The sequence below is a fragment of the Prunus persica genome, chromosome G8, assembly GCF_000346465.2.
Source record: "Prunus persica cultivar Lovell chromosome G8, Prunus_persica_NCBIv2, whole genome shotgun sequence".
Lineage (NCBI taxonomy): Eukaryota > Viridiplantae > Streptophyta > Magnoliopsida > Rosales > Rosaceae > Prunus > Prunus persica.
In genome coordinates, this window is record NC_034016.1 from 16,164,856 (window position 1) to 16,192,699 (window position 27,844).

General features: G+C 35.3%; 4 protein-coding genes across 5 annotated transcripts; all 4 read right to left on the reverse strand.

Moving 5' to 3' along the window:
* LOC18767310 (probable DNA double-strand break repair Rad50 ATPase) lies at window positions 44-10,869 on the reverse strand. Of its 2 annotated transcripts, none has more exons than XM_020553671.1 (18): window positions 10,328-10,869; window positions 9,935-10,010; window positions 8,677-8,770; window positions 8,405-8,508; window positions 8,296-8,334; window positions 7,818-7,901; window positions 7,635-7,696; window positions 7,140-7,242; window positions 6,548-6,688; window positions 5,408-5,476; window positions 5,261-5,317; window positions 4,919-5,182; window positions 2,855-2,938; window positions 2,612-2,722; window positions 2,062-2,132; window positions 1,243-1,458; window positions 995-1,088; window positions 44-810 (listed from the first exon to the last, which is right to left on the reverse strand). In XM_020553671.1, exons 3-18 carry the CDS (start codon window positions 8,762-8,764, stop codon window positions 508-510), a joined length of 1,890 nt encoding a protein of 629 aa, XP_020409260.1. In that variant the 5' UTR covers window positions 8,765-8,770; window positions 9,935-10,010; window positions 10,328-10,869; the 3' UTR covers window positions 44-507. The 2 variants fall into 2 exon arrangements, with proteins under 2 accessions (XP_020409260.1, XP_020409259.1); XM_020553670.1 differs by having other exon boundaries at window positions 8,405-8,513.
* LOC18768811 (telomere repeat-binding factor 1) lies at window positions 11,222-18,423 on the reverse strand. The gene is made up of 7 exons (XM_020553672.1): window positions 18,166-18,423; window positions 17,167-17,353; window positions 16,706-16,923; window positions 16,538-16,622; window positions 15,059-15,142; window positions 12,399-12,749; window positions 11,222-11,767 (listed from the first exon to the last, which is right to left on the reverse strand). The coding sequence occupies exons 2-7, from the start codon at window positions 17,314-17,316 to the stop codon at window positions 11,753-11,755; spliced, it is 903 nt and encodes a 300-aa protein (XP_020409261.1). The 5' UTR covers window positions 17,317-17,353; window positions 18,166-18,423; the 3' UTR covers window positions 11,222-11,752.
* On the reverse strand, window positions 20,844-22,185 carry LOC18768060 (cysteine-rich and transmembrane domain-containing protein A). Its single transcript, XM_007200020.2, has 3 exons — window positions 21,927-22,185; window positions 21,567-21,753; window positions 20,844-21,147 (listed from the first exon to the last, which is right to left on the reverse strand). The coding sequence occupies exons 1-3, from the start codon at window positions 21,976-21,978 to the stop codon at window positions 21,102-21,104; spliced, it is 285 nt and encodes a 94-aa protein (XP_007200082.1). The 5' UTR covers window positions 21,979-22,185; the 3' UTR covers window positions 20,844-21,101.
* LOC109950758 (calcium-binding protein P-like) lies at window positions 24,026-26,354 on the reverse strand. The gene is made up of 3 exons (XM_020570829.1): window positions 26,152-26,354; window positions 25,171-25,972; window positions 24,026-24,284 (listed from the first exon to the last, which is right to left on the reverse strand). Exons 1-3 carry the CDS (start codon window positions 26,231-26,233, stop codon window positions 24,230-24,232), a joined length of 939 nt encoding a protein of 312 aa, XP_020426418.1. The 5' UTR covers window positions 26,234-26,354; the 3' UTR covers window positions 24,026-24,229.

Sequence of the window (27,844 nt, forward strand, 5' to 3'; positions counted from 1 at the left end):
CTGATGTAAAACCCCTAAAACGGTAATTTCCAACGGTTACAAATCACCAAGGTGAAGTAACTTCCAGTAAATAGGTTAATATGCAAAAGCACCATTCCAATAAATTAGTATGACAAAGGATTGCATCAGCTTTTGTTAGACAAACTCAACCCAATTAACTTATCAATATACTGTACATGAGCAACACATATATACATCCATGCATGTTCTAAGGGGTTGAAATCCCTAATCACTCGTCGGACAACAGACTTAAAAAACAATCGGTTACAAATGTACAATGACAAGCTACTGCATGAGCCGGTACTCAGCCCTCCTTGACTGAGTTTCATTTTCACCTCTCCTTGTGCTGCAGATATTTTCTACTTCGTAAAGAACCATCATTATCCCGCTCTCTCTTTATAGCCATTTTCCGAGCACCAATTTCTTCAAAGGTACCAGTTTTGCTTGGCATTCAAGCCATCATCAGGATCCATTACCAAAGTATTTGTAGATCACTTGGCTTCTATCTCAGGAACCGGTTTTGCTCATGTTATCCTTCAATATCTGCGCTGCAAGTATTAGGAGCTCCACCATCTCAAATCCAGCAGCAAAAACAGAATCTATCTTCTCGTGGCTGGTCTCCCCAGAAACATGACCAGGCTCGTTGCTGAGACTATGATCATTGAATTCAACATCTGTGTCTGCTGACCAACTGATTGGTAGGGAGCTTCCAAGTGCAGTCTTCACTAGTTTTGCCTCATAAATAATGTTGTTGACAGTTTCTGATAGGCTAGTAACCATTGTACTTCCAGAAGTTACCGACTCTTTGGCCTACACAGTAGATTAAGGCAGAAACACTGAACACATTGACTTCACTATAGATAAATGAATACTGCTAAAACAGCCTAGCTTTTGATGGACAAACATTGTTTCGATGCTAGCAATTGATTACAGAATATTATATAATGAAAGTTCACCATATAACAAAACAAGAACATCTTAACTTCCATCAGACCTTTGAAAGAGATAGACGAAGCCTGTGAACTGTAGTAGTCAAATGCTCCATACTTCCCATGCTTTCCCTAAGTGTTGCAATTTCAATTTTCATTCTGAAAGGGCACAAAACAAGAGGTATAAAAAGGAATTTTGATGTCATATCTTATAATGTCAGTGAGTGAAATCAACAGTGATGTATATGCAAGAACCAAGCACCTATAGTGATGCATCATTCAATTCAAATTTACTCGAAATATATTCACAAACCTGGCAAACTCCATGCTACTATTGGACCTCCTGTTCCCCTCGATATTTAGGCCACCTTCAGCTTCAATTCCCCTAGAGTCTGGAGGGCCAACCCAACGGCTCAAATACGTTTTCTTCAACAAGCTCTTTAGCCTTCCATCCCTTTCATGAGTAACTGCTTTTCGATCCCCACTTTCAGCAAGCAAATTTTCTCTATTTGTCTCCTGACCAATTCTCCTGCACATTATCATCAGTAGTACTTTCAATAAGTTACTGAAGCAACATATAGGCATTGAAGATAGTATACTCCTTGAAAAAAGAAGATTCTTGATAACATTCTCAATCACCAATCTTAAGATGTTAGGTTCCTTATGTCAGATTCGTAAAGTGTCATATAATCCTACATTTCTCGGTTCAATTTAACATTTGACCCGAACATTCTCTTTTCCCATAAAAGTATCATAACTTCTAAATTGTTCATAAAATCTGGTCAATCATATACTATGGCGAATAATTTCTTAATGAGTATGATTTTACACGACTTATTTAATAAATTCCAATATTTAGTCTCATTTTAGGGGGTTTGTTCAAAGGACCCAGGATATGTTCACAAAATCACTAGGGAGTAAGGGAAAAATTTTGTGGGCGACTCATAAATTGCTAAATCGTCCAGATAAAGTGGGTCTACTACCCAAGTACTAACTCACATGGGCGCATCTCAAGCTCCAAAATAATAATTTCCAGAACTAAAGTTTTACTACTTATCGTTTCCAGAAATTAATAGTGACAGAAATAACATCATTAATGCCAACATTTTAAACATAAAAGAAGAAATCTCACTCTTTAAGCTGGTGATAATCCTGCTTCAATTGTGCGAACTCCATTAGAGCTTTTACCTTTTCGTTGGTAACCTGAACCAAAAAGAATAATTGCACAGTTCATCAATCAACCCAAACAACATTATTATTTTAAGGTAACAACGAAACAGGCAAATAGATCTTTGAACAGAGGCACCAAAAAATTTATGCATATAATGGAATAACAAGGCAAGTGATCCATGAAGGTCACTTACCATCAAAATGCTTACACAATATGCAAAATAATGATACCATCAACAGATAAGGTTTCCTTTTCTTTTCTTGAAGAGAAACAACAAAGACCCTAATCCTAAAGTTTCCTTATTATGAAATGGAAGTCAGATATGAGTTGTCAAATTAACATGATAGTTAGAGTTCAATCTGTCATATATGTACGGTTCAGTCTTCCATGTGATAATTTATGACTTAGCAGCAAATCGCATAGAACACCCCCCCGAGATAATGGCCGGTTAGGTTTAGTTATATTCAGCGCATACAAGTAATTCTGACAGACGAGCATTTACAGAAATTACCTGTAGTAAGTTTCTCTGAAGCTCTTCTATTTTTCTTTCAAGAGCGGCGTTCACATTTCTGTCCAGTAAATGCCTTTCTTCCTGCTGTGATAAAAGCAATAACGTTGCAACCTGAAAAATATTCATGGTTGAGGAAAAAAAAAAAAAAAAAGAACAGTAACCACAAATCAGGAGCATTCATGCCAAAGTCTCACGAAAAATAATTATCAGAGATTTTTCCAGTAGGTTAAAGAAAGCAAAAACCTTATCTTGCAATGCCTGTGCAAGGGCTCCAGAGGCATCGTTCCCTCCAACTGCCACAAATTCTGATAAGACAGGGCCAATATTCTGCAACCAATATGGAATATATAAGAAACAAGCAAATGTAGAGCACAGAGCAACTCAGTTTATAAGCGCCTCCGAGCTTCTTTTGCCTACTATTATTCTAACTAGAAAACTGAGTCCACCAGCCACGGATTATATAGCAGAGAGCACTCGCAAAAACTCTAGTGCTTATCTTTGGAATCATTCAGACTAAAAGTCCACAAAGATGTCTGGTGTCAAGCACCATTGATTGTTAGTACCCAGTTTCCTCCAATTGGGTCGGCGTTGCACCGCCTCTCCTCACCCAACAGACAATAATATAACTTGAAGACAACAATATGCATAAAAAGATCAGTGATCATGCGTGTGAGTCGATGTTAAAGTCGGCCAAAAGTCTACCAGTCCTTATCATTTCAGATTCTCCTATTAATATGTTTCTTGCTTCCATTCAGCCTTTTAGTGTTCATCTAAGACAGAATGACACCTTGCTCTAATCAGACTCTAAGGCCCTGTTTGGCATGCCTCACTAAGCCTCACTGGACTGGACTGGGTTAAATAGTCCTTAAAACCTATGTTTGGTAAGGGAAGGGATTAAGTTAAATGAGATTATATAGTCCAATGGGAAAAAAAACGTTGGACTCGCTTGTTTAATATAGCGAGCCCAAAACTGGGTTCGCAAAATAGCGAGGATGCTATTTTGAACACACAGTCCGGCTGAATACCACCTCTACCATCAAACACACGAGCCCGAAACATCAAACATACCACCATCACCACGATGCCACAACCATCAGACCACCACCATCAAACACATAACCAGCCACCACATACCCAATCGAACCATCACCATCACCCAATTAGTCAATCAAACCATCATCACCAGCCACCACATACCCAGTTAAACCACCAGCACTACCCAATCGAACCACCACAACCATTAATTAGTGGAACTAGAAAGAGAGAGAGAGAGAGAGAGAGAGAGAGAGAGAGAGAGAGAGAGAGAGAGAGAGAGAGAGAGAGAGAGAGAGAGAGGGTGAGTTGATGGTTGAATCTGTAGTGGCATGAAGAGAGAGTCAGAAGGAGGGAAGGAAGAAGAAAAGATAAAGGAAAGAATAGGAAGAATGAAACAAAGAAAAACAGAAATGGCATGGGAATGGAAAGAAGAAGAGAGGATGAAGGAAGGAAAAAAAAAAAAAAAAAAAAAAAGAAACGGGCCTGGGAAGAAAATACAGAGGAGTGAAGATGAAGGAAGAAATGGGGGAAAAAAGGGGCAGAGAAGAAAAGAAATAAGAAAAGACAAAGAAGAAAAGAAATCGGAAAAGATAAAGAAGAAAAGAAATCAGAAAAGATAAAGAAGAAAAGACAAAGGAGAGAAGAGTATGGATGAAGAAAAATAAAAAGAAATGTGACAGTTTTAGTCTTTCAAAAATATTAGAATTTTATTTATTTTTACGCTAAAATTCTTAATTAAAATTTAAAAATTTTAAAAATTATTATTTTTATCCAACACAACACCAAACATAAGTCTTCACTATTTTCACAATCCAGTTTTTTAGTCCGACGCAACACCAAACGTAGGTCAGTACTTAATCCAGCTTAATCCAATCCGAGCTAATCCAAGACAGTCCTAGGATTTAGTCCGGTCCATAACAGTCCGCCGTACCAAACGACCCCTAAGTGTCTCTTCTTAAGACCAGTATAATTTCAATTCAAGCACCACCTTCCTATTTTGAAGGAACTCCTGCATCACTGTTCAATAAATAGCTCTACATCATAGTTAATGAATAAACCTAGTGGAGATATATGTTGAAACAACAATATGAAACTATCTCATATTATTCCCAGCTTCCAAGAAACAAACAACTGGATGTTCAAAAGATTACGCAGTAAACTCTACCAATAATATATATATTATTAATGAGTGAGTGAGAGAGAGAGAGAGAGAGAGAGAGATAGGGAGAGGAAAACAAGCAAGCATGCAGCAAAAACCAGCTATGAACGAACCTTGGATAACAACTGAGGTTCCGCATCAGCATTTTCATGTACATCTTGGCATTCATTTTTGTCTTGCTTTACATCTCCCGGAGGAGGCCCCACCTTTTGTAGTCTGCCCACATCAATTTGCCTACTCTTTTCCTCTATTGCATCACATATTGATTTGATACTAGCATGTCCCTCATTAAGTAGATTTATTACATGAACTCTATGCTGAGAATGGTAATGATGCAATTCTGCAATTTCATTCTTTATCATTTTATCTGTAATGATCTGCATGTAAGCCACTCAGAGTTAAAGTAAGCAAATAAAACTGATATTGAACCTTTTCTTATTCAAGCATGTACGTACTTTTTTCTTTTCCAATTCACCAACTCTCCTCTTTAAATGATTTTCGATTTCCAAACCCTACATGTCACAAAAAAATACATTTTTGAAAAATATACAAAGAAATTCAGTGTGCAACACAAAGCTGATGGTACAAAGCAAGTTCCTTACCACTTGTAGCCTGTTTCGAAGATTATCTACAGAGTTCCTCATCCTCTCAAGCTCTTCCTCTAATGCACTCTGTCTGAGGATAAGTTACTCAAGTTGCATACAGGACATACAATCTTAATCTAGTTACTTTGACAAAAGTTTTAAATAGATTAATTCAATCTGGAAACTAAAACAGAAGGGCAACGTCCTATTTTGATTCACAAGATGCACAGAGAGAGCATAGTCAATCTATACTACTTTTCTAATCTATGGATTGATTATGTTTTTATGGATTGCCAAGTATTGATATACTAATTCTTATGTTTTATGTGACAAAACAAACTAGAAGATCAACCTGAAAGTTAGCAACAAAAATGAGAGATATACATGTGTCCCATAATCAGGAATCATGTGAATCACAAGTTGAGAAGTGAGCTTTCAATTCGATTTAAATATAACCCACAACTTGTGTGAGTAGTTCAACCCAAAGCGAAAGGCCCTAATCTATATTAAAGTTGAGACCAACTTTGAGCAACTAGTACAACTAACAGTCTTCTAACAAGAAAAGGAGTGTGCATTGACAAAGTATGGCTTGATAACTCAACTTCAATCTTGTATTCCCAATATCAACATGCTGGACTGTCATTCAACTACAGAGAGTGGCCTATTTGTATATGTCTAAATAATGATTCCACAAGTACAACAAAAATATCAATTATATAAGTAAAGAACATACTGGCCCCACTTGATGAAGAAATAGCAACAAACACTACTAACAAAACAGAAAGTAAATAATTAGACTAGTTACTAGTTTTGGGTGTATGCATTAAATAGGAATGTAGACCACAATTTCCATCATGACTGCTCACAGATTAGTTGTTTTAAGATGCCTATGTGTTTCCCTTCCCTTCTTGTTTTCAAGGCCCTCAGCAAAGAGACGTCTGATGTTTGGTAATTCTTATGTTACTCCTTCTGATCTACTGTCTCCACTCGCTCAAACTCAGGTTAGAAAGTAACGAGTCTGTGTTGACTAATAGTTCAACCTCAGGTTATATCAAATTTACAACGAGTGTGTGTTGACTACTAGTTCAACCTCAGATTATATCAAATTTACACCTTCATGATGATAAAAATGAAAACCCGAAGATTATGAAAACTTACAATATATTTAGATGTTGAAGCATCATTGAAACTCCACCATTCTGCAGGATCATGCAAAAGGCATGCACATTTTCTGTCCCAACTAGTATCCTGAAATCCCTCGGGAGAATGCCGCCTGATCTCATAAAACTTATCAATTACCTGTTATGAACATAATATCTACTATGAGAAAATAGGAAATAGGAAAAGTCGAAATTGGGAGTACCACTCAACAGAAATGCACTATGCAACAAAGAAACTAATTTGAAGAAACAACTTTAATATAAGTTCTAGCTATACCTTGAGCATATTTAAATCTCTAAATAAGCATGAAATATGATCTCTAACTACGAATTTTGAGAGGAAAGATATCTTGCTGATTCTTTGGGACTTCAAGTACAACTAAATGTTAATATCTAATTTTTCAGGTCACGTCATACGAGCATGCATCAGATGTTGCTTAATGAAGACAACTTGTAGTAACACACATTTATAAAATCACCATGTGTCGTACTATTCCAGTTTTTTTGGGTTGCTATCAACAAAGAGAATATTATCGATACATGGGTAACATATGAGAGAGAGAGAGAGAGAGAGAGAACCAAGGGATCACCTTCTTGAAACTTTCATTATGCTCCTCTTGCATTGCTAAATCAGTTTGCAGTTTATCATTAAGTTTTTTCTGCTCAGAACAATCTGCAGCAAGCTCTTCTAACCTGTACACAAATGAGATGCACCTCATCTTGAAAGAACTATTGCATTCACTTGCATTATAGTATCATCTTCGCTTTATAGGATGCTAAAAACAGCATGACAACTGAAAGAAAATAATGAAAATGCCAAATCACAAGTTCCTAAAGTGACAAGTAGATGCCCGAAATTCAGGGAACAGACAGCCAAACATAACTTTGGAAAGAAAGAAAAAGTACAGCATTTCTATGTGAGATTTTTTTCTTTTTTCTTTTTTTCTTTTTTTTCATGAGAGCGTTAACACTTGACTGTTTGTTGAACCTTCAAACAAAAGATCCACATTAGCTCAGTTCAACTTTTTATTTTGTAAAATTACTGCTTATAATCAATTCTCCATTCATGAAAGGATGATAGATACCTCTTCTCTATATCGCATAGTTTCTTTGACATAAACTCCTCTTTCTCCCTAGCCTTCTCAGCCTGTGATAAGAAATGTAACATCTTAAAAACTTTTAATTTTTTTAATATTCCATACAGGAAATCACTTAATTAGTGTTATACATGTAGAAAATAAGCTTAAAAAAATGGTGGTTGCCATAACCTCCATTATTGAATGATCTCGTTCAGCAAAAGCTGCAGCTACACAGCCCTGGAAAAACTTAAGCTGCTTCTCTGCTTCCACATTCTGGGCAAGAAATTCAACAAATCATACCCAAAAATACAACAAAGAAAGTAATTTGCATTAAATTTCATTATAAATAAGAAACTACTCTTATTTCTCTGAAAGATTCTGCTAGATATTGGGATGCAAAAGAGGATGCCATCATCATTTAATTTCTTCTTTAGATAAGAAAAGAAAGCCAGCGTTGCTCTCCTGTACATTACTGTTCTTGTTGTTGTTTGAACTCTTTTTTAACTTTCATCTTTACCAAATTTGATTAAATTGGATAGCGAATGCAGATGTTTGGTTACATTACAATGCAAAGTCTAGCTAAAGGAGTAAGGAAGGTAGGAGGTGGGAAGGAGGGAGTGGGAGGGGACGGTAAGAGAGAGAGACAGAGAGACAGAGAGATAGAGACCTTTGCCACCTCTGCACTATGAAGATCAGCCAACTGGCCCTGGAGGTACAAAGCACATGTATCAGCTTCCATAAGCAGTTACACAAGTGAAGAAAGTTAAAGTACTCACTTTGATTCTGTAAGTCTCTGAAAGCTCCTCTTGAAGATTCACATTATCTCTAGTGCAAGCAGCTAGCTTCTTTTTCAAGTTTTCAATCTCCTGCTCCAAGCCAGCTGTCCTAATAGGCATTAAATTTTAATGCAAAACGTATTTAATGTTTTCTTGATAATACCACCCCACGGGCCATGGGTGACAAATTTCCCTTTCCCGCCTGTCAATAAAAAGAAGAGGAAAATGCAAGGGAAAAGAACTGGATCGTATTGGCTAGGTAGGAATTATACCTTTGAAAATGCATCTTAGTAGCCACAACAAGGTAGCTTGGTCCAGCTTGTTGCATACATAACTGTTCAATGTCTTTGCGTAATTCATCACGCTCTGAAAAACATTATAATCCACATATTTTATCTTACATGTGAGTATAGACTTGACACTGGAATACAAGTCAAGGTCACAAACTGAACAGCATTGTTTACAGAAGCACAATTATATACTTGACGTGCAGCATTGCCATCTTCCAAGAGTTGACAAGTCTTATATTTTGCAAAATAATTTTTTTTTCTAAACAGCATTGTTTACAGAAGCACAATTATATACTTGACGTGCAGCATTGCCATCTTCCAAGAGTTGACAAGTCTTATATTTTGCAAAATAATTTTTTTTTCTAAAGTACATGCCAAAGAAAGAAAGAGAATGTATAAAAGCAGGTTTCAGACTGGGTTTTGGGAAGATTATGCAACTAGCTACTACTGCTTGGTTGTATCTTGGCAGTCAAGGTGCACCCAATACAAGTCAACAATGATTGAAAACGTAACAGATTTCCTGTTATACATTGCATCACTTTAAAGTTGACAATTAAAGTGCTCGGTTAAAAGTAAGAGAAAGAAGATACACATGATATGCCTAGAAATCAGGAAAACAGGAGCAGAGAGAGATTATTCTTTCCACTTCATCGTATTAGCTATAATACTCCAGTTGGTAAATCAATTTCTTCAAGTTTCGAAAAGGGAATTATGGAAGTGATGAGACACCCTGCTTTCTTTTTCATTACATTGAAACCTTAATAGACTATAAACTAATCCCTTCAGCCAAATTGTAGTTTTCTTACAAAAATCACTTAATATCCCCAGATTTCGTTTCATGCAATGTTTTTAGTGAAACAACCAAGTTGTCTGCTTCCAAAGTCGTACTAGTATTACCGTGAACCTGCACATGCTTGTATCGAACACCAAGACTGACATCCCAAACTTGTAACTTTGACATGGTTATGTTTTCAGAAGCCTATTCAAAGATGTAAGGAGGCTTCTTGCTACCAGAACCAGCAACACACCAAACCTGCCATCCTGACCAAGCTAAACAGCTTTCGGTCCGATCCGTCATCCTTTTAACACACTTCAAGATGAACCTAAAACTCATCTAATACCTACAACATCAACTCCCTAAAACCCATATTTATGCTTCTTTCACGTCACTAAATTTACAAAACCAATTTTGAATTTTGCTTAATATATTGAAATTGAGGACCCAATAAATAGCACATACCTTGCTCCAGCTGATGAATGCGAGCCATCAAGGACTCCTTGTCGCTTGAATTTTCATCCATTGTCTTAAACAGAAACTGGGTCACAAAGTAAAACCCATTAACACCAAGCAACAGAATTCAACATAATCAAACAATTCGCACACTTCCTTCTTTCAGATTGAGGTCATTCACAGGATATATGATTCCAAAGTAGAAACGACTACGTTTCACAAGTTAGGTTTTGCAGAACCAGAGTTCAACAAAATTCATGACAAAGCTCCATAATTTCATTTATATTATCACTTCCATCATAAAACAAACATTTAAAATTGAAGGGTGTAGGTTTTTGGGTTGACAAAGAAACGGGATAAAAGAATTTAATTTAGTAAAAAACTATTTTTCTTTTCGTTTACCTGAAAATGGTTATAGGAACGACGAGAACAACTTCAGACAGAAATCAGAATCAGGTTCAACAAGAGAAAGAAGTTTGCTTTGCTAGCTTGCTGCAAGAAACTCCGAATTGTTCCTATTGGCTGGAAGTCTGGAAGCTAACTGGGCGAAGGGGGCGGTTGTTTTTTTTTATTTTTTTATTTTTTTATTTTTTAAGCTGTTGTGTAGTTGTTTTCCTTCTTGTATATGTAATTTAAATTTTTTAGTTTATTTTTAGGATTTCATCATAAAAAAGAATTAAGTATAAAATTAATAATTCTTTTTTTTGAATTAATTTGCACCTTTTGCTACCTTTTATGGAGAAATAACCAGAGTGCCTGATAAAAAATAAATTAATTAACTAAAAACTTGGACATGAAAATCCAATCCGGGAAAAAAAACATTAAAAACTTGGATATGAAAGGATAAGTAAATTATTATCCATTTAAAAATTTTAAAAAAAAATTGTTCTTTTCTTTTTAGGGAAAAAAAAAAAGATAACTAATGTTTCTTCTTGGCCGGGGAAAATAAAGAAAAAACTCATGGGGATGGTCGATATATTGTTGCTGTTGTGCTTGTAAAGGAGAAAGACTCCCGTGTGCTTTTTAAGGAAGCAAAAGCATTTGGAATTTTTTTATGAAAATTTCAATATTTTTATAATAAAAGCATTTTTCCAAACGAGCCCTCAGTCACGCGGGGAAATTTTGCACTTTTAACCCTGTCAAATGTTTATACGTATCACAAGGAAAAAAAGGCTTACCATTTCTATATTTTGTTGTTGAGAAGAAAATTTCATAAAACTATTTTTTCCTTTCCGCTCAACAGAATCTTAAATTTGAATCTCCCCTCCGCCATTGATAAAAAATAAATACAGGGTCGGTAAAATAAATGCCATATATATTCCAAGTTCCAACTGTCCATTCCCGGCAGACACAATTTACATAGAAGCTCAAAACGAAGGGGGCAAAACTGTCATTGGGTCAAAGTGAACAGTTTGATCCCAAGCATATACATGTTGCTGTATAAATTAACTAACTCAACTAATGACAGCTACCTCCACTTCTATCTTGAAGGCCCAGAAAAACAAATCAAAATAAGACAATTACAAAACATACATCCAGCTAAAACTAAAAACTTTTCTATCCCGCTATGAGTTCTAGTTTCTGCATTTGAAATTTCTAAAAGGAAATGAACTACAACCAAGAACCAGATGGGGTCTCAATACTTACTGTCTACAATGAAGCTAATCAACATACAAACTACGAATCCACCTGTGTCGGCCAGTTGAGGTGAATTTGGAATCTATCTCGCACTGCCAAAACGGCCTTGACATAATCTACAAATTACAATAAAACAATGTGTCGATCCCGAGAAACTTCTGGTTCATAGCTCTAGCCTTTTCTGAACAATCAAGGTCGATTCATCTGCAGCACATGTTTACAGGAAAAATTAGATTAAATTCAAAAGCTTCATAATGTGTGTGTGTGTGTGTGTGTGTGTGTGTGTGTGTGTGTGTGAGAGAGAGAGAGAGAGAGAGAGAGAAATGGCAGTTAGGTATGCGTGACCTCATTATATTGGTTACACTAAAAATTATTGCCCAACTAGACTCAAAGCCAGATATACCCCCAACTACTTTTATAAGGACATTTACACTTCTCTTATCAAACAACAAAGTTCAAATGCGCGCATATTAGAATTTAGAAGCGTCCACAAACACATGTTATGTGTGCAACGTGGTTGGAGTTCAGGTAGGAAGAGAGAGGTTTTGTGCAGGGAAGGAGACTGAATTGGTTGAGAAAGAGATACTGAGTAGAAGTTGAACTGAAAAACTAAGGTAATGTATAATCATCATACTAACTTGTTTAACAACAAAGGGGATTTCTTCTTTTTTTTTGGAAGAAACAAAGGGGATTTCTTCAATAATAGTATAGAATACACACACAGAGAATTACAATTGTGAGACTAGTCATTGTCGTTTTGCCAGAAGTAAGCACTTCAACTCAAGCCAAGACAATAAATTCACTGTAAAAAGATGACATACTATATGAACTTTACCATCTTCGCGGAATTTCTTCCTTTTAGTGTCTTCATTGCTGCTTCTGCAAACGCCTGTGCCGCATCAGCATCAGCTTCTGCAGCCTCAGCTTCCCGAGCTGCCTCCTCAGCTTCTGCAATGGCAGCTTCGGCTTCTTCAACTGCTCGAGCAGCAGCTGCAGCAGCCTCTCGTGGGGTCATCGTCCTCATCTTTGCAAGCTCTAAATCAATCTGCGCTTTCATAAGCATGGTGGCATCATCCTTATCGAATTTTGGAGAAACCATCTGTCTTCCCTCGAAGGGATACATTGAGGAATTTCTTCTTTTTTCAGAAAACACTGGAGTAGGTGCAATCCTGTATCTGCGTTTTACCTATGAAAACAAAAAAACATACTAGAAATTAAATCAAACTCGAATCAGCCAAGCCCTTATATTGAACATAACCAACAGAAAATCTGCCAACCACATTCGATTCCAGGTGTATGATGAGTTTATGTAAACCCAGGGCAACATCTCTTAAGGAATATCATGTTATAACTAGTGTTCTTTATTTATTTTAATTAAAGAAAATCCCAATTGAAACACACGAACAAAATAATATTGTAGACTAAGTAAATCAGATATCATCCAAGTACCAGTAAGTATTAAATATAATAATATCCATGATATCACTCTTTCTAGCAAGAATGAATATTAGACACAATATTTTTGGATCGTCATCAAAACTTCCATACTTTCAGATCGTCCATATTTCCATCAAGATCCATATTCAATATGAGAGATGACCATATATAAATCATATTTATAACTGATAAGCAAAAAGTGGCATTACTTTTCCATTTTTGTCCAATGATGCCTAAACAATGCGATCAAATAACAAATCATTGACAAACTCTCTTGAAGCTATGTTTCATAAATCATGTCTTAACACCTTCATTTACTTATCTAAAAGTTGGTCTAATATCCTCTCTCAAAAATAGGTAGATATACACGGCATGGCACACATCCGATGATTTTAATAAAGCTTTAATGTGGAATGAATTAAAATTTTACAACAAATTCAATCACCCATATATATATATATATATATATATATATATCATCAGCACATTCAAAGCTTGGGGAACAATAAGCCATCAAAGGAAAGCTGCTTCTTTTTGGTTTATCTGTACTATATCTAAGAAAAACTAAGGTACAAACTCCGTCAGTACACTACTACCAAGAAAAAATAAACCAAGTCTGGATTGCCAACATTCAAAAATGGATCACTAAAGAAAGAAATAATAAATATAGGAATAAAACAATGATATCAGAATCCAACATGAATATACTAAGCCCTCGTGGAACCAACATCATGGAAGCACTACAGAAACGCTGAGATCGAACTGAAATCCTTATCATGAAAACCTAAACCCTAATTACAGTTTAACAAAAGGGGGAAAAATTGGAGTAGGCAATATAAGGAAAGAGAGAGTGGAATGTAGGGAAAAGCAAAATACCGACTTGAATCTCTTCGACCATCACCTCAAAGCAAGAGCTTTGTGTTCTCTCTCAGGCTTAGTTTTTCGGCCTTGTCCCCAAATTGAACAATGAAAACACGAAGGGGAGGGGGGACAACTACGTAAAAAGAGGAAAAATGGACCGGGAAAAGCAGGACAATAAAGGAGAGATAACATACCAGTTTAAATTGCTATCTGTTGACTCAAAAAGTAAAGTAATTGATCCAAGGTGTCTAGATAGCGATTTAATCAGATATAGAAAAAGTCCGAAAGATTAGTGGAAACTAGAACATGTAAAACTATTTTTCTTGATTTTTGAAAGGAAAAAAAGAAGAAGAAGAATATAGGAACCCCACACCCACAAAAACGGAGTTCAACTCTCTACACCATTAGGAGTCGAAGCAGACAACCTGAACCGAGGGGCAAAGGTACTACTGTACTACATGGGCCATAAAAGTTTTAGAAGTTGCACTTTATCATGTGCCCAAACAGATTGGTTAAAGAAAGATAAAATCTAGGATGACTGCGATACTGTTTAAATATTTGATCCTCTAAACCTCATTAATTAATTCCGACAATCACCTTTAAGGAAATTTCAACCAGAACAACTACTCATTAATTAAAATTAGGTTCCTTTCTTTCATGTAGAGAGTAAAATGGACATAGCTCTTAATATTATTAAAATAATACAAATTATTATTATCATGTGGGGCCTATTAGCTCCAATGGTAGTGAGAATTTACTCCTGCAACCAAGGGACCTTCCATCCCCCTTTGGCCTCATTAATATTATTATTGTTCTTCTTATTCTTATTAACCAGAACTTTTTAGTAGTCCACAACCACAACCAAGGCCAACCATCCCGTTCCAAAGAATAAATTACAGTTTAACCAAATACACAATTGGTTAAAAGTGTTCTATAATGCAAAGTATGCAGAAAGCATTCGCACATTCCAGTATGATGATAAACCTTGGGAAACCTAATTTTTTTTATGCATGAGACAATTTTATCCATTTTAGTCCCACTTCTTTGTAAGTTCATAAAAATGGCAAGTCCATGCACATTAAGAAGTCATTAATTATTCATTTCACAAAAACCAAATAATCTAACACCAATAAAAATCATAAAGGCTATATATACAGGTCATTTTTTTGAGATTATTAGACTACATAATATATTTACCTTAATCAGTTTACGGCTTGACGTCAAGTATTTTAATTTCGCAGACAATAGCCTCTTGAAGTCTGGAGGAGCCCAATATTGTTCCTACCAAACCAAAACTCTCAGGGTGAGCAGATAACCAAATAATAGCTATAAAATAATGCTAGCATATTATATAACTCTAAAGCATTAAAATAACAAATAAGAACTATTAGATATACCCTATGTACGGACAGTAGGTACATAGCATGATTATTGATGAGATGAAATTAATTAATGATCTTATTCAGCCGTATTTAGAAAATTATGATTAAAAACCTATTCGATTTCACATACCATATAATTGGAATGTATAACCTTGGGATGATATGCAATTACATATCAGTGAACCCAGAGATAACGTTACTGATTCAGTGTCGTAAAAAGTCAACTTGCATTTTTGTTTAGGAGGGGGAGGGGGTTTGCAATGCACTGGCATAAACTCCTTTTCATAACCACGTCTTTAAAAGGCTAGGCTATTATACGGGGGGCTTACATTACAAATTACATTAGCCTATGGCTATAAGATGAAATTGAACATTCATAATTGTTATAAGGAGGCTTGAAAGACACGTTCCCTGCGTAAGAAATCATTTCTGGTGGATAGGGTGTCTTCTTGTAGGGATTAACCAGCAGACCAACAACTATTTAAATTTTTGTTCTTCTCAATTTCTTTAAATATTGGAACCCAAGAGAGCATGGCAATGCCAATTCCATAATGTTGCATAGGCTTATCAATGAAAATAGAATGCCCACTTGTCTTGAACCATGATATGACTGAAAACTATCAATCTCCAAAACCAACCAATCAATGGCTATTCGGGTTAAATTACATTCACCATTCAATACTTTTTTCTAGAATCCCTCAAAGGAAAAAAAGGAGAAAAATATCCTCAAGGAATCACAAAGAACATACAAAGAATGAAAGAATAAAAAACAAAGCGTAATGGAAACAATTTAAAGCTAAATGTCCGCACCCCAAAAAGTTATGTGTTTAATCAAGGATGTCTGTATATTTTACAGAGCTTCCCCTGCAAGGGACAATGAAGAGCAGATTCCAGGGCATTATCTTCTTAATATATATATTCCTTCTTTTTCTTTTTAACTACTGCAGCTAGTAATTGTTTTTTATGGAACCCTGATCCTTTCTAGAACAGCAGTGAGGATGGCATATATGCCAAAAGCCGCCTATGAGCGAAAATGCAACTTGAACTCAAGTAATAAAAACAAAATACACTAAACTCCTTTAAAATGATTCACTATGAAAACCTTAGCTGACTGAGCACACTGAAACACATCACTGTCATCTCAACCTCTCACTTATGTTGTGAAGTTTTTCAACTTCATGAAATATTTATACAATCAATCAATTGTATGACAGGATTGAAGTGGAATGTGTCATAGAAATAGCAAGCCAATTCAAAATACCACAGATTTTGTTTGTTGGACATAGAAGGCTACCTCTATATATGCTGCAATAGTCGTTTTATTAGAACCACCAGGCTCCTTCAAGCTAGTTATAGCTTCCGTGATAAGATTGTCCAGCCTACAAGCATGAACAGAAATTAACTCTCAAACATACAGCATAGTTTAAAAAGAAAAACACGAAATACAATAAAACTGTCTAACCTCACAATGGATCTTTTTGGACCAGAAGTTTGCTGTGTATCACTGGAAAATGCAATAGGCTTAGCATCCATGACATCTTCATCGCTTTGAACAACAGTACTGAGAGCCATAGAGTTTTCTTCCTGTTTAGGGACCGGATGCATTCTTCTAACTGCTGTCTTAGCCTTCTCTCGGGAGCCCCATCCATTTGCCATGACACTCATATTTCTCCACTTATCCTATCCACCATCAAAACAAAAAAATTATAAACTATTTACTGAAGCATAGTCTAGCAAAACCGTCAATTTTAATAATCTATAAAGAATTGATCAGAGTATCGCCAAACCTCATATCTGATATCATGAATACTATAAATGCACTGGCTAAACCTATTGATGGTTAGGGCGAAATTTCGAACTTGGAACAAGCATGAAGAAATTAACGATACTTCTTAACAAGTAGTAGTGTTAAAAGAACCCTACCTTAAGATCTACATTTGAACGAGAATACAGGACGCCGCTATATTCTGGATCTTTAAGTATGGTTCGCCACTTTCCTGCCCCATGTTTAACAACTCCAGCTTTAAGGGCTGCTTCTTCTTCTGCTGTCCATTTCTGCTTTGGAGCACCCATAAAGAGTAGAACAAAAAAACTCCACCAGAGAATCAATCTGCAGATTAGTGGTCTAGATTAGAATGTGCACTCGAGGACAAACTTCAAACATTAACAAATTATTAAAACTAACAAAAAAACAACACTCAACATTTATAATCAAAACTGAAAATCAATGTAAAATTCTATAGGGACTGAGATAACTGAATAAAAAATTTCAGCTACTGAGTTTTGCAAAACATAGTTTGCATAAGGATCTAGATTTGAAATGCAACAATTTGAAATTGTGTGAAGAAATATAAAACAAAGAAGGAGTTTCATCCATTGTTCTACCTTCAGTTTCTTTTTCCTTTTGTTCAATTTCATATAACTGGATTCATTATGAGCTGTTTTAAGATCACAGGGATGTCCTATAAGACTCTTTTATTGACAATTAGCATCTATTTTACTCTCAGTTCAGTAAAGTTTACCTCAACTCGGCAGTACTCAAATGTGCAAACAACAGTTATCTATAATTTTCGAAAATGAAAACAATAATTTTATAATTTAATTGCGTAATATCATCATGAAAAAACCGAATCCTTCATGCATAATTCAAAAAAGATAAAACCCAACCCAACCCAACCCAACCCTAAAATCTTCCACTGGGAAAATTTAATGGCTGAACCTGAAACTCCATTTCATACAAGCCAGTAACCCTAAAATCCCTAACAATTAATAACCAAAAGGGAAATCCAATACAATTCCATTTCCCTGTAAAATATTTATAAAAATGCTCAAATCACCTCGAATTTCATAAATGCACAAAACAAAGAGTCGTAATTACATGAACGAAATTTAAAAAAAAGTAATCAGGAAAAGGAAAATTACCAGATAAGCCAAAATGACGGTGAATGATTTAAAATTTCTTCGTCGTCGAGGTCTATTTTTATCGGGTTTTCATTTAATTTTGATTTGCGGGTTTTTTTTAAAAAAATTTGGTGTTTTGGGCTCTGAGATTTGAAATTCAGTTCGAGGTCGGGGAAGGTGAAGGCATGGTTGCCCTCTGGCGCTCTCTCCTGTCCACCTGGGATTTTTTGCGGATCGACACGAAAAATCTGTTTCAGGCCTTGCTGGCCAAAAGTAACATTGAATTTCCGTTCAACTTGACTATCCTGGTGACATGTATTACAAGGGTACACGCATGTGGGGTCCAGAGAGGTTTGCCTGTTGCACGAAAATTAGGGCATTCGAAACTTTTCCATACATTTTTTTCAATCAACGGAGATAGAGATTCGAACTTGAAACTTATTTCGACGTGTGCAATTTGAAATACCGTTACACTTAGAGTTATTTCAATACGTGGAATTTGAAATAGCGTTAGGGTTTAGAATTTATTTGGAGTTTAGAGTTTTAAGATTTAGGGTTCATAGATAGGATTAGGGTTTAGAGTTAGGGATTAAGGAAAAGCCAATTTTGATGGAAACCCTAATCCTAACCCTTAAACTACATATTCTAAATCTTACAACCTGAACCCTAAATTATAAATCTTAAACCCTAAGCTCTAAACGTTAAACCCCTAAATATGAATATAGTTATATTATACATGCATAAATTACAAATAAGGTGTGTTTTTATGAGCCATTGAATAATTCGTCTGAGCTTTCGCTTAATTACCTAACTTGCATTATTACCCTTTGAGAAGAAAAAAAAATGGTGCAAGGAGACTTGTGTGGAAACAACAATTTTGGTTTCTAGCTTGATCTCGTTTTCAATTTGATCCATATAATTTTAATTGTTTTAGTCCATTTTATGTAATTTAATGTTACGATAATTCGTATAACTTAAAGTTACAATAGAGTCACATGTAAATCATGTGCATTGTTAGGAGGCATAAACAAACTATCATTTTCCGCGAGATGATGCAACTTATGAATCCATTAGTAGTGAGTTAAGGTTGATAATTATCTAAAATGAATTCGCAGATGATGAAGATGCTAATGTAAATAGGGAACGTATTGGTCATGGTGTCGAGGAAACAAGAAACTATTATTCTTTTTCATTTCTTCATATATGGTATGATGTGTATTCTTGGAAAACTACAGTTTCTTTTTTTCTTGCTAGCATTTAGTTGGTTTTTTTATATTTAAAGAATGAGTATTAATAATAAATTTCCAATTACACGAATATATAAATCCTTCCGTGGATATATTAGTTGGCATTCATCTGAATCAACTCAGCCCCATGAATGTGTATTTTTGTTAGATTTTTACCTCTTCAATGTCTATTTTTGTTAGAAATTTACCTCTTGAGTGTCTGGGAAAAGAAGGAAATATTTTTATTTGTTATTTTTGAAATGAGAAAGGAAAGATTTTGAACCACACTGAAAAATATGGAGGCATCGATCGATCTTAGGCCTAACCTTTTCTATCTATCCTCCCTCACGAGGGGCAGAGTCATGTCTGGACTTGACATAACTTAATCCTAAAGGTCTGAAAGGAAATATATTGGATTGCCTCAAGATTATCTCCTACGTGAATCAAATTTGAATGCACTTTGGAGGAGGGGAGAGTTTGGTCCACTTTTCCACTGTGGTACCATCCCATGTGCGAAAGGAAATATATTTGACATACACCTTCTTATGGGTTGTTACCTCTAGAACAATTCTAGTTATCCTGGGATGAAAAAGTACATATCTTCTACACATTCTTCATTCTGGGTTTTTACATCTTGAACGATTCTAGTTATTGTTGGATGATAAAGCATATAGCTTCCACATATCCTTCATATCTGTTTGCTGACAAATTAGCTTCATTTTTGTACTCTTTTACAAATAGACTTGTCTTTGCCGAACTAATTCTTGATCAATTGCTTCAATTGAACCAAAATTCCACCCCAAAACACCCAATTGTGGTATTACAAATTTGCCAACTTGCCACTCTGGCTTTTCTTCCTCTTTTTCCTTTTTTTAATTCTTCAGTTGTCTTTGATTTGATGTAAGATTCCATGCCAACCTCCTGAAACTGAAAAATACAAGCCTTGCACAAAAAGAATCAAACATATTCCTTAGCTCGGAGGTAATATTCCTCCAGCGTTTTATGATCCCAAAGAACAAAATCCAACCCTTCACCTCAAACAACCCAACAAAGCCAAAATTCAAGTTGGGAGGACTTCATTTTCGTCCTTATTTTTTTATATGCCAGACAATCATTTCTTATGTCTGAATTTATCAAATATAGGAAAGCAATTGATCTCTCATTCTCAATCCTCCTTTCTCATAAACCAAACGAAGCCTAAAAGCTTTCAAAATCATATAGTTGTACAAAGTAAAATACTTCCCCCCTTACCATATAAGTATGAGCTTTTACAGTCCTGTCAATTGCAATATGACATGTGTGCATAAGTTTTTCTTTTTGTATTTTGGATGAATTATTTTTGTATATGTATCGAACTTCGCAGAAATGAGTAATGTCTCCTTATAGGGAATGAGGGAAGCATCCTTGTCCGAATGTACTTCAACCACAAAGAACCTCAAAATCTCCCACTACTTTTGCCTTCATCCCCAATGCTTCCAACCCAAAAGAAACATTTTCATCAAATTTTGATAATAACATAATTGCACATAAGAAAATGCAAGAAAGAACCAATGTGACCTTTTCAAACAGATGTTCATATTACTTATGAAAATAGACCGTCAAATAAAAATGAAAAACAAAAACTACACAAATGTAATAGATAGATAAATTCGACAACCCAACAAGGGATTCAAATTTTGTGCGCAATCCAATCAAATAGGCTTCAATGTCATGTTTGATCCACAGCTCCCTTCAAAAGCAAGCATCCAGCAGACAGCAACAGCACAGAGCAGCCAAACTGCAGCATTTCATGCAATTGAAAAACAAATCAGACAACGCCTCTTAAAAATCGAACACCATTTGGTACTTATATTCAGAAACGAACAATCATTGTCGTTTGTGCGACCTTAAAACACATCGAAAAAAGAGAAAGACAAACCAAAATGACTACATTACCCACTGCTCTGGTGGCATGGAAAGGGTAATTTTGGGAACAAAAAGCCTGGCTCCTGGCCAAGACTAGGACTATTCATGTGAACCTATCTTTCTAGGGAAGCGTGCATAACATGTTTCACTGTTAAGTCTCAACGACCGAGTTGACTCGCGCCAAACTCAGCTAGACAACTCAGATAAACCCAGATCTGAGTCAACACCCAACTCAGTTTCACAAATTTTACAAAAACAAACAGAGGTAGAAGAGAGGACAAAATTACATACCAGCCCTCCAAGCAGCCACTGCTACTGCTTTGTTGTTGAGGGGGAGGCTGGGCATACTGAGGGGCATAGGGAGGAGGGTACTGTTGTGGGTAGCCCTGTGGTGGAGGGTATCCCTGTTGAGGATATCCCTGAGGGGGATAGCCCGCTGGTGGATAAGCATCCTTGGGATATCCTTCCGGTGGATAACCTATTCCATTACAATTTAAACCAACAAAAGTGAATTAAAACCCAAAATCAGAACAAAAACCATTTCACAAAATTCAAATTTTAATTAAATTCTTCAAGCTTTTACATAGATCTGAACAAAATCAAGAAAAAAAAACAAATATTGGGAAAAGAAGATGTGACTTGCTTGCTTACCTTGAGGTGGAGGAACACCAACAGGAGGCTGTTGCTGGTTGTAATAGCTCATTCTTGGTGGTGTTCTTGATGGATTGCTGTAGCAAATTAAGCCCAGAAACTCAGAAAAGATCTGATCTTTTTTTCTGTTCTTTTTTCTTGTGCTTGTTATTTGTTACTCTTTTGGTTATGGAAGAGTTGGGAGAAGTTATTTGTGGTTGGAGAGTCGAAGAGAGAGAGAGGGCTTGGAGGGGACAGGCTGGATGTGGGAGAGGGGATTCGTTTTAAATACTTTGTTTGGTCTTTTTTTAATGAAATAAAATAAGAATAAGAAAGGCAACAAAGATGAATGCGACATCGGAGTTGTTAACAAAGAGAGGTTTGTTTCTCTGAGCAAAGAAAAAAAAGGAGGTTTGTTTCTACCAATATTCAAATTGAAGGAAGGTTTGTTTAAACTAACCTGCACTAAATAACTTGCCGCCTTCTTTTATTTATTATTTATTATTTTAATACAAACGATAAACTAATTTACGATAAATTATAGAATATTAAATTAGGGTTTTTCACACACACTATCACTGGTATGCAAGTAAAATCATTTTCTATTGGACTGGACTTTGTTGGCGTCTGTTTTTTATTTTGTTAAAAGAAGAAAAAAGGAAACAAAAGTAATTTATTTTTACAGTGAATGTGAAAATTAAATTAGGTGAGGTAAATTTGATACTATATTTTAACAGTCACAAATTGAAAACGGTTTAAATAAATCATTATTTGACACGAATTGAAGTTCGCGTAGATAGACAATTATTTGACATGGGTTCACACAAACAATAAATAAATCTGTTTAGTTTCAAATTCAATAACTCGATTTTTGATACAATAAACATGTTCAATTAGTGCGGTATAAAGTAACCAGTTAATTTTTTTCAATTTAAAGTATGCACTATATGAGTCACTGCATACTCATAGTGTTAATTTTTCATATTTTTTATATAAATAAATTTGAATTATTAGAAATAAGAAAACTTCTTTTAATTTCTTTGTTCACAACATAAGATGGGTTAATTCATCATCGAATTAAGTAATCTTAAGAGTCATTTAACATAAGTATCGTCCGACTTCTTAGTTTTCATCACAAAAAATATTCTGTTAAGTATTTTATATTAAAGATTAGTTTAGAATTTCAACACCAATCCTTCTTACGGGAGAAGTAGCGTAAAACTTGGGAAACATCCAGTGACTGACCTATTAAGGTACAAAGAGGTGTAGCTATACCTCTCTTTACCGGAAAAACCATTGTAGATGCTTTAAATTGCCCCTTTGCTCAACTGGTGTACAGATTACCTTATTTCCATTTTTAACATTTAAGTAAATGTCTTTGTCCTTTTACTTTCATTTATTTTTACATTACTCCATTTACTTAAGTTTACAATGTAAATAAGGAAGTACCCCCCATTTGGATTCAAATAAAAATACTAGAAAATTAAATTCTCACCAGATCAAATATATGAAAAATCGGTTTTAGTGCAAAATACGATTTAGGCTAAAAATCTCGCTCATTAAGTCAATATATACTTCATACTAAAATCCCATAAAATCAAGTTTTCTTATTTGATGTGTAAGGAATAAAAGTCACAAAAAATTATCTTGAAAAAATAATTATTCCCAAAAACCATTTTTCATACTTAGTTAATATTGCACCTTCACTAAAAAAATCTGGATCCGCCAGTGGAAACATCAACATCCTCTTGCTATATAGGCAACTGCTATAGTGGCAATTTCATGCATGCTACATTTGCACTTAGTAATTATCAACCCTCTACAAGTTGTAATTTGGGTATGTGGTGTCGAGTTGAGGAAGTCCTTCTCAATCTTGACTTGGGACCAAAGGAAATAATTGGTAACAATGTACCGTTCAATTTGATGGGACCAGTGAAAGATTCATGTTCAATAGTCGCAATTGAAACGATGATAGGGTGGTAAGAGTGGTGGTACATAGAAGCATTACTATTGTCGCCTGACATCGTAGGTTTTTAAGAGGGATAATAAGAGATAAGATTCAATGTAAAACAATCAATTAGAGTAATTTCTGAGACGTATTTTTCTCTTCATGCATGAAAATATATAAGATTACGTTGTCGTACTAATAAAATAAAAAGTAATTTAAACCCTAATTACACCCAATAAGTCAACTATGAGTAACAAATCTCCTAATTAATATTTACAATTCATAGCACTCCATTCTTCGCTATCATCATATGCTTTTGTGTGAGGCTATGAAGGTTGGGAAAGTTTTGTATAGCATCCGCTCAAAATAAGACCAATCATATTCCGCCCCATAAGCAATCCAACATACAGCAACAGCAGAGTGCAGCCAAACTGCACCATTCATCAAATTGAAAACAAATTAATTAGAGAATGCACTAATTTAATAATCAAGACCACTTCGCAAAGGATTTATTAGTGTAGTGGTTTGGAGTAATTGTTTTCCCATGTAAAGTTTTGGTTTCTAGTCTTACAATTCGTGTAGTGTGTGTGTGAGTTTAGTATATTATCACCCCTCTCAGTAAGAAAGATCGAAAAAAAATAAATTTAAGACCAGTTCATATGTTTCCTTAACAGAAATCAAAATTTCCTAATTAAAAAAATAAGAACACTACAGAAAAGCCCAATGGCCAAAGCACGAAATCCATATCCCCTTTGGCTCCCTTGTAAAAACAAAAACTATTCAAAAACCAATTTGTATATTGCATCAAACGAAAACGTACGGCATCGCACACCCCAATTTAAAAGCCAATGTCACAAATTGAAATGGTCAAATCATTCTTAGCTTATCATATGACATAAAAAATGACATTTTGACAAAAACTTATGTGCATGCTACCATTAGTCTCAACAAAAAACAACATTCTTAGCTTAGTTTCTCCATTTTTTTGGAGAAGCGTTTTTCATGCCAAATGAAAACATCCTCAAGTCTCCACAAAAAAAACACCAAGCTATCGTAGCTAAAAATTGAGTTTTTTTTTTTCTAATTTTTTTATGCGATAGCTCAAATTTGAGTTGACTCGTACCAAAATTTATTTTTATTTTTATTTATATAAATAAATAAATAAAACCAAACTTAAAGTATCCTAATCCTAAATATGGGTCAAGAACCTATGAGCTTGCTTAAATCAGGAAGTGAGGGAGGAGAAGAGCTAAGATTTTAGGACATAACGTAAATGTACATAGAGAAAGAAAGAAAATAAGAAAGGGCATAACGTACCAGCCTTGTAGACAACCCGTGCTACTGGTACTAGGGTTTGGTTGATGATGGGGAGGCGGTGGACGGTAATGTGGGGGATATCCAGGAGAAGGAAAGCCATGGGGAGGATATCCGGGAGGAGGATAGCCTGGGGGAGGATAGCCTTGGGGAGGGTAAGGATAACCTTGAGGAGGATAACCATGAGGAGGATATCCAGGAGGTGGAGAACCTTGAGGAGGATAGCCTGGGGGAGGATACCCACGATGTGGAGAATGTCCTTGTCCTTGTCCTTGTGGGGAATACACGTCCCTCGGTTGTTCTTTTTCTTGTACTTGTGGGGGATAAACATCCCTTGATTGTTCTTGTCCTTGTCCTTGTGGGGGATAAATGCCCCTCGATTGTTCTTGTCCTTGTGCTTGTGGGGAATAAATGTCCCTCGATTGTTCTTGTTCTTGCCCTTGTCCTTGAGGGGGATAAATGTCCCTCGATTGTTCTTCTCCTTGTCCTTGTCCTCGTGTGGGATAAACATTGCTTGATTGTTCTTGTGGGGGATAAATGTCGCTTGATTGTTCTTGTCTTTGTCCTTGTCCTTGTGGGGGATAAACATCGCGTGATTGTTCTTGTTCTCGTCCTTGTCCTTGCTGGGGATAAACATCGCATGATTGTTCTTGTTCTCGTCCTTGTCCTACCGGAGGATAAACATCCCCTGAATTTCCTTGTGGGGGATATGAAGGTGGCAGATGAGCGTATTTGGAATGTCCTTCAGGTGGTGGCGACGGTGGATAAATGTTGTTGGGATATCCATCATTTGGTGGTGGATAACCTAATTCATTATTTGCAAAAACCAAATTAAACTATACCCCATATAACAAAATTTTTTTTTAAAAACCTATGATTTGAAAATTCCAAGATTATATATCCAACAAATATATTCATACACATGCAAGAGAAACCATAAGGAACAAACAAGGAAATAGGTTTTGAAAAAAAAACATAATTAACCTTGAGGAGGCTGCTGCTGAGGAGGAACATCATTGGGAGGCTGCTGTTGAGGAGGAGGCTGGTGGTGGCTGTGATCACTCATTCTTGGTGTTCTTGATTGATTGCTAAGTCAAAAATATGTTTAATATTTCTTGGTTACAATGCAAAAAGCTAGGATCTATAGTTTTTGTATTTATTAGGGCAAGGAACCAAGGGAGATTTTGTCTCCACCAGTATCCAAAATCTAGGGAGGTTTGTTGATTTAAACTGGTCTGCAGTAAATAGCGGCTAACAAACTATCTGTTTTTTGTTTGACACATCGGATTTTGTTAAGTGAGAAAGAGGAGGAAAACTTCAACTGTGCGGAGTAACTGCTAACCATCACCGGAAAACGTGTTGCATTTGAATTAGTAATTCATAACATATGTGTAAAATTTGGAAAATCGTCTACATTATTTGAGAATACACACTTTTTTTTTTAATCAATAAAGAATATGGAGATTCGAACTTGAGACATATTTCATCATTAGAAAGAAGTATCATTCAATTAAGAATTAATTGTCATGCTTTCAAAACAAAGTATGAAATTTCACTTGCAAATTCAAAAGTGATTTCCCGAGTGTCAAAATTATCACCTTAAGGGGAATGCTTGAATAACTACCACCACTCAACAACATAATTAAAATGTTCTACCTTGAAGAAAAGATTGGAAATATACCATCACAAAAGCTATAAATAGCGGAAAACTTGTAGTTTCAATGGTTGAAAGTATTTATTCTTACTTTCCCGCTCCATAGGGGTTGTATGTCCCAAATAAAAGTTACTTTGTAGCACAACAAAATTGTAATTTTGTAAGTTGTCCGTGCCCAAATAAAACCAACAATGAAAAAACTTTTGGAAATTTCATTGAGTCACTTGATCTAGCCTTATAAGAATAACCATTGCAAAGTCCTAAATCAATTTCAATCAAAACAAGTTGACACATTCAACGTAGCCATATGCTTCAATCAATCAACGATTGAATCTGTCTTCTTTTCTCTCTTATTTTTTCCTCAAACACGCACATACAGACGTGGATACAGCTTGTAGCATGCAAGAATAATTAAACAGAACGTGATGTTCTATTTTGAGAAACTTTTATTCATAGTTTAAGAATCTGTTGATAAGTTTTCAAATAATTTGATTGAGAATAAGTCTTCCTTTGTTTTTTTTTTGTTTTTTGAGACACATTAAGTGATAGAGTTGAAAAAAACACTAAATACACAATACACGTTTCAAAGTTGGAAGAGAAGTATCACTTGACTAAGAGATTTTTAGTTTAATACCTAATTATTTAAGAATAAATTGTCATAAGAGAAAGATTACCTTGAATTAAAATAGATTTTTTTTATCAAATTAAAAAAATAAAGAGAGAGAAAATAATAGATTAACTAGAACAAAGAGACTATTATCATTTTCTGAACAAATCAATACGGTTTCTTTGCTCGAAAGGAAAAGGAATATCCTTTTGCATTGGTCATTCAATCATTTTCAGGGCTTTTATTTTATTTTCTACGTACTTGAGTATATATTATGCGTGCTTAATCTTCGGCTAAGGCCGCAAGAACTACTAGGTAATTCAAGCACCACAAACGAAGCTACAAATTATACTTTCTATTCGAATTTCGTACGTAGAATTGAATTGGATTGAATTTTTCACTAAATTTAAAGTAAA